At 32.3% G+C, this 13,750-nt stretch overlaps 1 protein-coding gene across 1 annotated transcript in view; it reads right to left on the reverse strand.

Moving 5' to 3' along the window:
• LOC150097704 (uncharacterized) overlaps positions 1 to 13,750 on the reverse strand; it is a 39,673-nt gene that overhangs the window by 13,266 nt on the left and 12,657 nt on the right. Inside the window, exons 2-4 of the mRNA XM_090407271.1 lie at positions 7,650 to 7,718; positions 4,740 to 5,111; positions 2,080 to 2,187 (exon numbers count right to left, since the gene is read on the reverse strand). Of these exons, the coding sequence (XP_090263397.1) occupies positions 2,080 to 2,187; positions 4,740 to 5,111; positions 7,650 to 7,718 (549 nt within the window). The remainder of the gene's footprint in view (positions 1 to 2,079; positions 2,188 to 4,739; positions 5,112 to 7,649; positions 7,719 to 13,750) is intronic.

Consider the following 13,750-nt stretch of genomic DNA (forward strand, 5'->3'; position numbering starts at 1 on the left):
AAGTGTAATGCAGATGGAAAATGTATATATATATTTAAAAAAAGAATAAATAAGAAATCAGCCAAAACACCAACCCAACAATATGCAACATTTGAAACAATTTTAACATGACTTAAGTAGTTTATAAAATAAAACTGCTAATCAAACACTGGAAATCCCACAAAAGTCCCCTGATCATATTTCAACAAGTTCTTAGGAAAATCAAAGTAACTGGATGACTATAATAGTAGAACCATATGTTATTCATATTCAAGAATGTGGAGGTGAAGCTTAAGTTGGACCTGAACAATGCAAAGTTTAGGAGTAAGTAAAATTCAAATTTGTATAATGGATAAGATTTACAATATTAAATTATAAGTATTATACCAAGAGGGATATATTTTTATCAATCCCACAATAGAGGTTGCAAAACCTGTAGCACATTTGCATCACATGTGAAAAGCAGATAGCAACTATTTTAGGAAAAGCATTCTTGTTTTTGTTATATTTCAGCATTTTATCCCTTATATTAAAAATAATTCATAGCCCATTTTTGATAAGCAGTTATTAACATGAGTTCTGTTTAATGTTGTCATGGATTTATGACAAATCAAACCTTGCTAAACACCATGATAAATTACTGAAGGAAAAACAGCCTAGGACATCAAATGCCTTTTTCACTTTTAGCCACTTCTGTCTTTCAAATTCAGACATAAAGTGTACACTTGTATTCATAAATCTCTACAGATCAAAGTGCTAAACATGAAGTTAAATTTGGAGATAACCTCAGTTCTCTTAATACATTTCAGCCTACTATAAAATGAACCACATGAACCATTCATGTGGTTCATTTTATAGTAGGCTGAAACTGAACTGCAAAAGAATGTTACATCAGTTGCCATATTAGCAATCTAAATTACTTTAGTTAAAAATCTTGCTAAATGATACAATTCAAACTGAGCATTTTTTTTTTTTTTTTTACATTTAACACAACTTTTCTAATAAGATGCACAAAGATTTGCGATATTTGTGCACCATCTTTAATAAGTACTGTTTTTTTAATGCATATTACCCCACAAAAGATTATTTTATTAACCATGGGTTAAATAAAATGGGGAATCTAAGACCTGACTACAAGAGCAAAATAGACAAGAGAAATGGTTAAAAATTCCTCTTAAATGGTGCAGAATGTTGAATCAGTTTTTCAACATTTACAAGTCTAAGATTAATAGCTAATATGGTCAGCTTGAAGATTGAAAAATGTGACTACTTGTTTACACAAACATTCACTCATTCTGAGCAATGTGGTAGATTTAAAAGATGCAAGTTTTAAAGAGCAGTGTCTTAAGAAATAATCATTCATAAGAATGGTGAAAGTCTGACTTCCACAAAACAGTACATCTAAGATATTTAGGTGGTTTTTGAAGACACTTCCCACATTTGGAGACATGTCAAATATTTATTCCAGAAGTTTGTTGCTGTTATTCCAAATGAAGCCTTGAATGATGCACTGATATCAAAAGGAAGACTATATATTTTAGGTAGCTCCCATCCACAAAAATGTTTATTTGTAAACCTATAGTACATTCACACTATGGGAGGGGGGGGTATGATTTTATTTTATTTTATTTTTTTGACCTAGTCTAGAAACCCTGCAGTAGAGACAAAACATGGAACTTCAAGTCTCCAATAAACAGAGTGGTGGTCTCACACCAGATGATGAAATTCATCTCCCATCTAGAGACACTCATAAACATCAATACCCATAGCCTGTTAGTGGGAGAGTGAATATGCTAATAACCACCTCGGCCAACCAGACTAAGTTATATGGAACAGATTCACAACAAACAAGACAGAACAAAGTTACAAAAGGATTTAATTGGACCAAGTTACAATTTCACCTATGAATATTTGAAGCAACAGAAAGAAGGAAAAAAGGAATCAGATTTGTAGGTGGTGAATGATCGTGTAAAGATGGTAAACAGTGAGTGAAGGAAAAAAAGTAAAATGATGTTCTGGTACACCAACAAGGGTGTAAAAATTACAAAAAGACATCCTAATATACTGGTTCACTAACAAAGTATTGTATTAAATACCTACCTTCAAAAGGTTATTTGTATGATCCATCCGTCTCTTTCGACATCTGGCAGCTGCTAATTTGTTTCTCTCCCTTCTCACCCTTCTCCTTTCTTCTTCTTCAGGACTTAACTGAAAATGTAAAGTTATGTCGTTAGGAACAAAAGTAGAAAATCAAACTGAATATCTATATTTACTGTTACTAAAATAATTCATAAGTAAATCTTCAAAAGTTGGCACTTAACATAAGTTACTAGAAAACAAGGCTCTGAAAATTTGATTCCTGAACAAAAAAGTAAATCAGATGACTTGGTCAGTGTATCTATCTATTCTCCATATGTGCATGGATTCAAATCCCAATGTAGACATGTTTTGTTGATGTAAGTGGCATATTAATTTCACTAACCAGTGAGAAAAACAATGCTAATTGTTTTTCTCGCTGGTTAAAACAATGCTGAAAGTGCCGTGTTGGATAATCTGGAAACTCCAGAGACAAAACTTTTAGCCAGCCTACTAATATATTACAAAGATAACAGCCTTTTGTGGGTCAGATTCACATCCATATTTTTTAACGCAAAATATAGATTGGATTACAAAAATGCAGGATTTAAAATTAACAAAGTACTACTCAAATAAATCTTTAAATATTCAATTTTCTTCACAATTTAAGTGCTATGCATTACCATCTTTGATTTTTAAGATCATGCTCAGCATATATGTTTCCCCAAAACAACAGCTGTAAAGAATATCACAGAATGCTTAGTCAGAATCACTGAACACCTTTGTTTATATGCCTTGCCAAAGAATTTTGACTCTTAGCACCTCTTGCAAAACAATTAATCCTTGACACCCATCCAGTAACAACAGTCTGAGAATATCCAAATTAAGAATCTACATAAGGTGAGGGCAAAACAAGGTTAGAAATACTGTAAAACTTAACTGAGAAATAAGAATAAGATCTGTGATAATTTCATAGATAAGGAATGAAGTCTTCATATATCAAGATTGCTAAAAATCATTTCAGCTAAAGATTCTTTAAATAATTAGTATTAAATAACTATATTATAGTTATTTTAGTTTGAATCACTTCAGATTAACACTGATTGCTTGCTATTAAATTAAACTTAAATTAGGAAATACTTACTCCTCTTATGATTATTAAATGCAGATTCTGATTAATAATTGCTAATCAAAGAATAAAAGAATGTTTTACCTCCAATGAAGAAGAAAAAAAAAACTCACTTTTTTTTAAAAAAAAAAAAAGTCTAAACTTTAAGCACTGTATGAGATTATACTCATGAAATCACAGGTAAAATCATAAAACCATGATTCAAAAGAAGTAGAATCCAACATTACAAGTATCAAATGAGACAGCAAATGTCTCATCACTATCTTTGCAAACTTTAGAAAACAAGAATGAAATACAGTATTAATAGCCTCCTATATGAGTGACCAACAGTCCAAAGCAGTATGCAGTTAATGGTTACTACCACCTATCAGCTTCACCTAAGATGTCTCTTTAGTGGTCTAAAATGTACATGAATGAAAAAATATATAAAATTTCAACCAATCACATTAGCAGCACACTTAAATTTCTAGAAGTGTTTTCAGACTAAGCATCCTTTGGTATTTATTAATAACTAAAAGCCTCCAGCTATAAATTATTTTCAAAATTATGGTAATAATATTAAAATAGAAAGTAACTGGCCACATTTCTAAACAATCTTGAAAAACTTATCCTAAAACTATGTATTACAACAGTACACTTGGTTTCTTTTACTACTGGACATACTTAAATATTCCAAAGAAAGATCTAAAGAAATAACCCAAGTTCTAGCATGGTTTCCTCACCAGGGGCAACAATTTTGTACAGTTAGCAGGCTGTTGCCTCAAAGATTTTTTTTTTTTTTAATTATGTGAATCATTTAATGTTACAGTTTATAATGTAGGAAAGCAAATACCTAATCAATTGTTTATAATTAAAAAAAAAAATTACTAACCCTGAAGAATTACTTCTTATTACATTAACAAGGGATGTCTGTAGCTCAGTCACTAGTGTGATGACCTTTAGTTAGATCTAGGATAGAAGTTAATAAGAGTATGAGAGGTAGTTTTTAGCGTAATGTTGGTTTCACACAGACAGCAAAGTTACTCCCTGTGGGAACTCTGGATTTTCATCCTCAAAACTGGTAATGTGAACCTGAGATAATACACAGTATTTGGAACCGTCAGCCAAGATAGCAAGTGGAAAGAATTAACATGTGCCCAAACATAACTTGCAGAAGGCAAGAAAGGATCCAAAGGAGTTAATCAACATAAAATTATTTTAAATGGGTACAGAGTGTACTTAATCTAAGGTTACTTAAGGGATACAATAAATACTAATCATTCAGCATTAAATTTTTTTTTCACATCTTATTTTCCCTTTAATATTACTCAATGGCCTATCAAAGCCAATTAAAAGCTTTATATAAACCTAAAGCAGTTTGATTAAAATATTAAATCTTAATATAGTGTAATATGATTTACTCATTAAATGATTACGCTAAGGCAAAATTATAAGCAACCATCTTTCGAAATATAATAAAATATGAACTTGTCATATCATGGAAAAGAAATAACGGATTGTTTACATATAGCTCATTTCTTAACATGAGGGGGAAAAAAAAAAAAAAAACACTTACCCTATCGTCCCTTACAGGTCTTCTACCACCAGATCTTCCCGATTTTGTATGTGTAGACGAAGTTGTGGACGTTACAACAGAAGTTCTCACACTTGGGACTGGAGAATCACAGGTTGGATGAATAACAGACGGAATCCACTGATTTTCTTCGGGTTCTTGTTTTGTAGGGACATTCTGATAAGAGGAACCATTCACTGCTGATATATGTACAACAGGCGGTACGAAGCCTGCTTGGTGTCGATGTTCTAAGGGAGCAGGAGGGATGGATTGCAACTCCATAAACGATTCCTCGATATTTTTCAGAGTAGTAGGTGTTAGGGTGGGCGTGGTGCGCGTTGGAATACCTGAAGTTAAGCCGTCCAGATTTGTAAACTGAAAAATAAAAAAATAAATAAAACAAAGTGAAATATAAATAAATACACATTAAATGCTTATCAAAAGCACGTTAAAATTATATATATAATTGGTATCTGTATACGAAAATAAATGTTGTATAATCAACACAATTAATTCTTTAAATAATAGTATTATTGTACCAATTCATATCTAAGCCAGAGGAACTAAAGAGACAGATACGACCAGACGTCTCCTGAACATTAACTGACTGGTTAGTTACTCCTCTGTGGTGCAAGAGACTTCGATTTCATAATCTTCCCTGCAAAGAGAACGTTCTCGATAGCCTCGTACGAAGTGGTACTACTAGCCGCAAAATACAGACTCCGCACGTGTTGTGTCATCTGAGTCATGCCATGCCGAGAAACCACATCCTGTTTCGTTGGCGCCTTTGCCTTCAGTATTAAAAATTCTGCTGTACAACTTCTGGGTTGTCACCACAAAACACAGCACAGTAACATAAAATAGAGAATTTAAGGGACAAACCCTTCGTACTTACTCTTATTATGCATATCTTTTATCTGACAGCTATTTTTAGCCACGCCTTTTCCGTTATGAGCATGTGACACCTTGGAGAAAGATAAGGAAACTAGTGCAAAGCAAAATGTTCTAATTACTGACAGATTCGAATGAGAATGCAAAATACAGCCACTCACCCTGCAGTCTCGAACGGAAAAAAATTTGTTCAACGAGTAATGCAAACATTATCAGAGAAATATGCAATTGTCATGTAAACAGCATTCAATACACGAGTTTCTACGAGAGAATTAAAATACGCATAAACATTTTGCGATCTCTAAACAGTAGAATGTAAGTTCAATTACTATACATGAAAATTTAGCATTCATCAGCTTTCCACTTAAAATGGTATTCTATACATGCAATATTATGGTGCGAATAAATATTGAATAAGCTGGAACTTAATAATTGGGATCAGGTAATTCAAGTTTGACTCGCTTAAAAACTATACTAAATTTCAATTATTCAAAATAAATATCTTGTGGTATTAAAATAACGATTTTTTTGTGGGAAATCCTTCACGTTATGTACTTCAATTTTTTTGTGTAAGTGAAAAATTCGTAAGCTTTTTTTTTTTATTTTAAATAAAGCGGCAATTTAGCATAGTTAATTCATAACAAATGTCACAAAGGACTCTCCAAATTCAATATAATTCGTGCACATACTTCTGATGTTATACGTAAAAACGCAGACTTCTTCACTCATTCTTTCTTCCATTTTCTCTTGGGATGTCTTGTGTATCCAATATTCAAATATAAGAATGACTATACTGCATCACTGAGTCATATATAAGATATTTTATTAACTTAAATGTGCATAAGGTTTATACAAATGTAGAATTTATACTCCAAGATAAACTTTGGTAAGATCTTGTGTAAGAAGATATCTAGCGGTCTTGAAACTCCATGAGTGGCATGTGATAATACATATTGCTCTAAATTCCGGCGTGTACTATTTTAATATCACCTTTCAAGGCTTTGAGTTAGAATGAAATACATTACACACGGTAGTACCAGGTTTGGAATAGAAAACTCGCAATTTTAATTTCATAAAATTTTAACTGAAAATAAATCATGCTAAATCAGTCATCAATATCGGAAATTTTGGTCTCAGTGTACGGAAAACAGATATTTTAGAATATGTTACAAATAAATCTTGTAACATAAAAGGAGTGAGTATATCACGAAGTTTATAGTTAAGGAAGAAGTTAAATGAGCAATCGTCCCGCAGTTTGTAGAAATAGCGGAATTCAAGGTGACTTACATGTGACCAAAAGTACGGAAATACTTGCTGATAACTCCACATGCTTGTGAGTAGACAATACCGATGCGTAAATGTTACTGACCAGTCCTAATAACCAGTCTCACTATCAACGTAAAACTTATGACTCATCACAAGAGCTACTGTCCCATTAGATGGCCTTCCGTATTGTAACCCCCGCCCCAATTCTCAACACTCAAGGTTAAATCTTCAGCCTGGAGGCAAAAGTAAGAAGCATTCATCCAATTATAATCAGCTGGGGAATACTTTCGCATGGGTTGACTTAAACAGATAGCTTTTACATGTTGAAACGTGTTTTATATTGATCCTTATGCAGGACAATTACTCACCCCTAGTAATATGACAAAAAAATAATAAACAAATTTTGCTTGGTCAAGTTAATAGTTGGAATAAGTTTGTTTCTATTGTCATGTTACTGGACTGTTCATGACAACTAAAAAGCTAACAATTTTTTTTTTAACTCTATCCTTCCCCAAATCATCGATTTAACAATTTTGAGTGAAAGAGAATTACAAACAGAAGTTACAATGTATCCTCTACAAATGAAAAATTCCATTTAGATTTTGATGTGATTTACATTAATCAATAATTAAAATTGTATTGCGTTTGCTTCACCCTAGGCATGTCACCGAATGGGACAAAAATCAGACAAAGTAGTTTAATTCACATGTAAAATCGATGCGAGAAATTCATACTTCAAATAACAAAATATCATACCTCAACATTTTTCTTCTTCACATTTTCCCAGTTACAAAAATTTTTATCTGCGATTTCCCTTGAGTTTTCCTACAGATACAAAAAAATTATGTGCATAAGATTACAATGACGTGATTAACTACAACATTATTTTGCAAACATGTATACATACATATACAGTCCACGATAAATGTTTATCGATAACTAATTTAATAACTAGTAAACATTTCGTATATTGTTAAAGGTTACCAACATAGGTTCAAGCCAGTGGCGTCCAGTGTTTTATATTATGGAGTCCACTATAAACTCAGATTTTTAACTGATGTTAGCTTGTTTCAGAAAGCAGTTTTCTGGCAAAATATGCAATTTGACCAAACAGACAACTGATATACCAAATGACGTTAATAGAAACCACCAAGATGATGCCCATTCTACACCAAACACGTTTTCTGAGCAAAGAACTGAACAAACGAAGAAAATGCAAATTTTCACATGAAGACACTGTACAGTTCAACAAGTTGATAAATGTTTATCAAGTTCACATTATACTCATCGCTAGTATTCATAGTATACTTTCGGCCATAATCGTTCTATCATTAAAATAAAACAAATTCTAGACAAACCCTCAAATTCCAGCTATGAGCCAAGCGGAAAAATATTTTATATATAATGCTGGATTAAAGGTTGTGCTCCCCGCCACACCGAATTACAAATTTAAGAGTCGGCCCCTACACCAAGTAATTTTAGGTTGTCTATACTGAGTGGAACAGGTAAATGATAACGTTCTTTAAAAAATGCTTTCCCTCATGCATAATGGCTCATTGATGGGAGGAGAGTGGATTAAACTTAATGCACTTATCGGCATTAACTAAACGCACTAACAATCACGAAATCCCTTAAGCTGCTGATCACTAAATTCTTAAGGGGCGGGTAGGAAAGAAGAGAAACTAAAACACAGCCTTAGTCATCGTTTATATTTAAAGAAACTCTTCATTCTCTGGAAGAAAATAATTAAGAAATCGTGTCAAAATAAAAATGCGTATGATCTCGATTTGCAAGTAAATACTTATAGTTCATTTCACATGAAAATTAATGCTTCCTATATTGCAAACTTTGAACATAGTAAAGATACAAATTTTTATCCAGCACTGAGGATAACTTATATTCATCTACCAAACAAAATTTAAGTAGCTGATTATTCTATCAATTTACTGATAAGAATCCTAACTTTTAGCATGTACTATGCTGCCATCTGCAGGTATCATTTACAACTGCGGCGTATATAATTTTATGAAAAATAGTGTCATATTATGACAATATGATTAAATTAAATTCGATTTAGGATAAAGTTCAAGCACATTTATCAAATACTAGTTTAATAACCATTGGTATTATTACTATTCCATGGAATCATCGCAGAAGGGCATGCCATTCCACACAACCTATCTTACACCAGAAATACTGATGTGATCAGAAAACATGTTACCATACCAACAACCATCTTATTAACAATACTAAACCAGGCGAAGTGGGCAGCTCTTCTGCTCTCCAACAAGCAATGAGTTCAAATCTCACTGTGAACACGTATTTTTGTTCTTTAGGTGAATTTCATTGTCCAATGTGAAACAAGTATACTGCAGCTTACTAGAAACCCTTTAGTAGCTTGAAAAGTTCCGTTTGGTTTCTAGATTATCTAATGACTCCACTCTGGGAAACAAGTACAAATATTGTATTTAATTCTTTCCACTACCACATTAGTGATTTTTGATATCCATTTAACACAAACATTCTATGTCAGTTTTGTAATAATAAAAATTCACTCATATCTTCCTATAAGTTACTTAGATCATTATTTCACCTATAATTCCACATAACTTTTTGGTAATGATATTCCAAAGTTATTTTTTTCTGAAGCTGATCCTCTGAAACTACGTGCCTAAAATTACAATTATATAGTTGTAACTGGAGGCCTGGAAAAAAAATTGTGTTTTGTCTCCAGAGCAGGGTTAACTATGTAAAAATAAACAAAAATGACAAAAAATATATATAAAATTGATAAAGGTGGGGAAAATATCCTGAGCCCACCATGGTGCAAAAGTACTATAGGTTTACTAATAACTTTTTGTGGGTGGGAACCACATAACACACACAGTTGAGGAATGGAAAGGATTCAGTTCTTTCTCTGGTGGAAAATTTGTATGTAGCCAAGTGTTTTTCAACCCAAACTACACTGCAGACCAATAAAATTATAATAGGCATAATACAATCCACAAACTCATAGCTGGCAATTACTAGTCTTGCATATGTCAATTCCCATTTCTAAATCACAGCTTTAAGATGTTTTAATAACCATGAATTAATTTTTTTAAATCAACAGTTGCTAATTCAATTTTTTATATTCCTTTTTATTGAAAAAATGATTGTCTCCTGATGGATTTAGCTTGCTATGCGTTAATAAGAGCTACTATATAATTATCACTGGTACATGTGTTATTTTATGTAATATGAACAAAGACAACCACAGAGAGACTTTTTGCATTGCAGAGGGTATTTCATTTACCAACTCTCCAAGCATAAAATTTAATACTCTGACTTTTGTTCAACTTTCTGCAGATTGATCTTCAATAAAGTTGCCAAATGGCATTTGTTCTATAGTTCTTTAGTAATTCATACACAAAACCAATTTGCATAACTCAGACTTTCAGTCTATCCTCATGTGAAACATTCTCTAGATAGACATCATCTTGGTCACCTGCCTCATTTCTCCAGAATCTTAAGCCAAATCAGAGTACAGTAATGCAGATATAGTATCAGTGTTAAAAGTAAAAAAAAAAATGGTAATAACTTACTTATACCTACTTGCATTTTTCAGACAATAAAGATACCAAGAAATTTTATACTTGGTTTAAATCCTTATATCAAGAAAGCAAAACAATGTTTTGTGTGTGAAATATTCATGTCTGAGCTACTTGTATATAAAGGCTAATGACTTTATATCACTTGCCTTAGTATGTGTCCCATAATGCAAAGCACCCCCCTCTCGGACGTGTATAATGCAATGCATAATGGGAAGGGTCACTACCCAGACGGTTTTGACCTTTATTGAGGTCTCATCAGTGGGAGCCAGACCTGGAGAGATACCAATAAATGTTGAAACTGGTCTAGGTAGTAACCTTTCCCATTATGCATTGCATTATACACCCAAAAGGGATGGGATGCTTTGCATTATGGGATACATACTAAAGCAAGTGATATGAAGTCATTAGCCTCCATATACAAGTTGCTCAGATGTGAATATATTTCACACACAAAACATTGTTTTGCTTCCTTGGGAAAAGGATTTAAACCAAGTGTAAAATTTCTTGGTATCTTAGACTTATTTTTCAGACAAGTTATGCATTATGCTATTTTATTTTACGAGCTATTATAATACACAGCTTGCAATCGTTTCAATCAAAAGTATAACGTGATATTTTGTATCACTGAATTGGCAGCTGTAATATCCTGTGAGAAATACACTCAGTTTATTCAAGACACATTAGGTTTTGCAATTGAATATAATACACATGCATTTTGTCACCAAGTTGATAATCTTATGAGATGACAACATACAGCTCCAGCCCTGAAAAAAATTCACTTAATATGTTATGTATTCATTAATATTCATAGTGATATCTCCTAGAAGATAAGGAACTGTCTTAAAGCAAAAAATTCCATTAACATGAATGTGTGTGTGTGGGAGGGGCAAATTCTATTTCCACCAAAAATAAAAAATAAAAAAAATCAGCAAATGCCTTTTTATTCCCATATAGGGAGTAGGCGAGGACGTTTTAGTCCTATCTAACTTTTGGAGACTGAGTGGGCAGGTCAATCTCCATTGGTACCCAATTAGAGATAGCTGACCCAAGGCTATCACTAATTATATTCTTTTGCAAGTCTGTTCTTTTAAACTTATTGCATAGCAAAATAAATTATTACAGTGATTTTCTGTCTTTTCACCAGCACCTCTTTTTTAATTTTATGTTCCATGGACTTGTGTTTTTTAATCCTCAAGTACACCTATGTTACATGTTTTATGGAGAATACAGTTACAGCCATGTTTTCTTTGCTTCATTAAAATATGGTAATTTCTACAAAGATAATGTAACTATATAACACTATGTATTATCCAATATAATTGATACTATTATAATTATGTAATACCTCCAAGGAGTCCAAAAATGCATTGCATTAAAGGTACTTCACTCCTGTATATTAGATTAAAAACCCTAATACATCAGTAAGAGATAAACTCACACCTTCAGCTGAGAAAATCTACATAAAGATTCCTCCTGTCAGAACAAGAATTGAACTCAATTCCTTTCCATTCAAATAGCACAATGTCTTATCATTCTTCCAATAAACAATTAGATATTATATGTTGTATAATACAATCCAAAGATAATATAACAAATATATAAAACTATGCATTACATATATTATTATTATTATTTGACACCGTCCAAAGACTCATCGAAGGAGAGTGTGCCAACAGCTTCAAACGATTGGTCCCCTTCCAACTACTAACCGCACTCAAACTTACTTAACTAAGCCATTAGTAGCAGAGGCTTTACCAATCGACCAACCTTTGCCGGCAAATCCTATGTTATCTCTGTAGAAATAACTGTATTTTAATAACTACTTAGAAAATATGCATGCAATTGGAATACTCCATTAAATCACAAGTAAAATAAGTGTGCCCAAGAGGTAAAAAGAAATTAAAGTTATGCCTTAACTTTAAATACTAGACAGAAGCAAAAACTGGATATGCCAATTTATTTCATGCAAATTTTATATCATAAAGTATGAATAATTACAACTTTTTAATGTTCACCATTACTATTTTTGGAGTTATTCTAGTGATGTACTCCAGGACAACTGAAATCACTAAAAAATTAAATAAAATCAACACTATCTTTTAACTTCATGATTTGTTTCAAGTGTTCGTTTAATCAATCCTATGAAAAAGGAATCTGAGGACTCAAAATAGGATCCACAAAAGATAATGTTATCACAGACAATTTAGGAAAAGAACTCTTAAAATCATTTTGCTCGCTGTATGGAGTGTGTTCCCATCCTGTTGAAACCATATACAACTATTTCAATTATTTAATGCTAATACTAATAATTACCAATCCTTGAATGGAATTGCATGTTAACTTACTAACAGCACAATCTAAACATACATTCAGTTAGCTGCATCCTGTCAGTGAAACTGGCCAATTTTATTTCTCAACCTGCCTGGATAATTAATCCACAACGAGCAATTCCAAATAAATAAGATCTGTTTGATAATCTGGATTTTTTTTTTTTTTTTTTTTGGCTGATCATTCCTCTAGAATGATCTACATTAAGTGTCTGCATAGATGTTAACCATCCTTGAGTTTTTTTTTTTTTTTTTGGCTATACTCAACTGACTTGAAAGTTCCTAGTCCAATTATTTTGGGGATCTCAGTAACCCAAAAAAGTTGCAATTTTCCTTAGTGACAAATCTGTTCAGATTAAAACAATCATTTTTTCATTCTAGCTAGATCTTCATGTCAGTAAAATGAAGCACTTGTTTCTAGAATATAGTTTTCTTGATTCTTAAATCATGTACTTTTCCATGACAATTTTCCAAGGAGTATTTTATATAATGTGGGAGAAAAAAAAAAATCAATATTGGTATTATTTCAATCACCACAGACTTCTAGACCAACATGTAGTTAATATAAAATATGGTGGTTTAAAGAGGTGTAATTAGTGGGTATTTCAATCATATGTTGAAGAAAAGATTTCATAGTAAAATAAAATGATGAGGTTCCAATGAATATCATGCACGCACGTTCTAAGCCTGATATATCTGGAGAATACATAGAAGAGCATAGATACTCATTAAAATGAGTAAAATCCCTACATCACACGAGATGTTAAGCATGAAAATCTGCTGACCTATGAACAACCAATTTGGTAAATCTAAAATGCATTTTGTTAACTGCATGCAGAGATATTCAAATCCTTGTGAGAATAGTTCAACTTTCAGTGAATATGAGATAACTACCCATGGTACTGAAGTGTTATAGATTTCTGACCTTTGGATGATG

Source organism: Typopeltis vanoorti, chromosome 17, assembly GCF_054136105.1.
Source record: "Typopeltis vanoorti isolate ZY-2024b chromosome 17, IOZ_Tvanoo_1.0, whole genome shotgun sequence".
Lineage (NCBI taxonomy): Eukaryota > Metazoa > Arthropoda > Arachnida > Uropygi > Thelyphonidae > Typopeltis > Typopeltis vanoorti.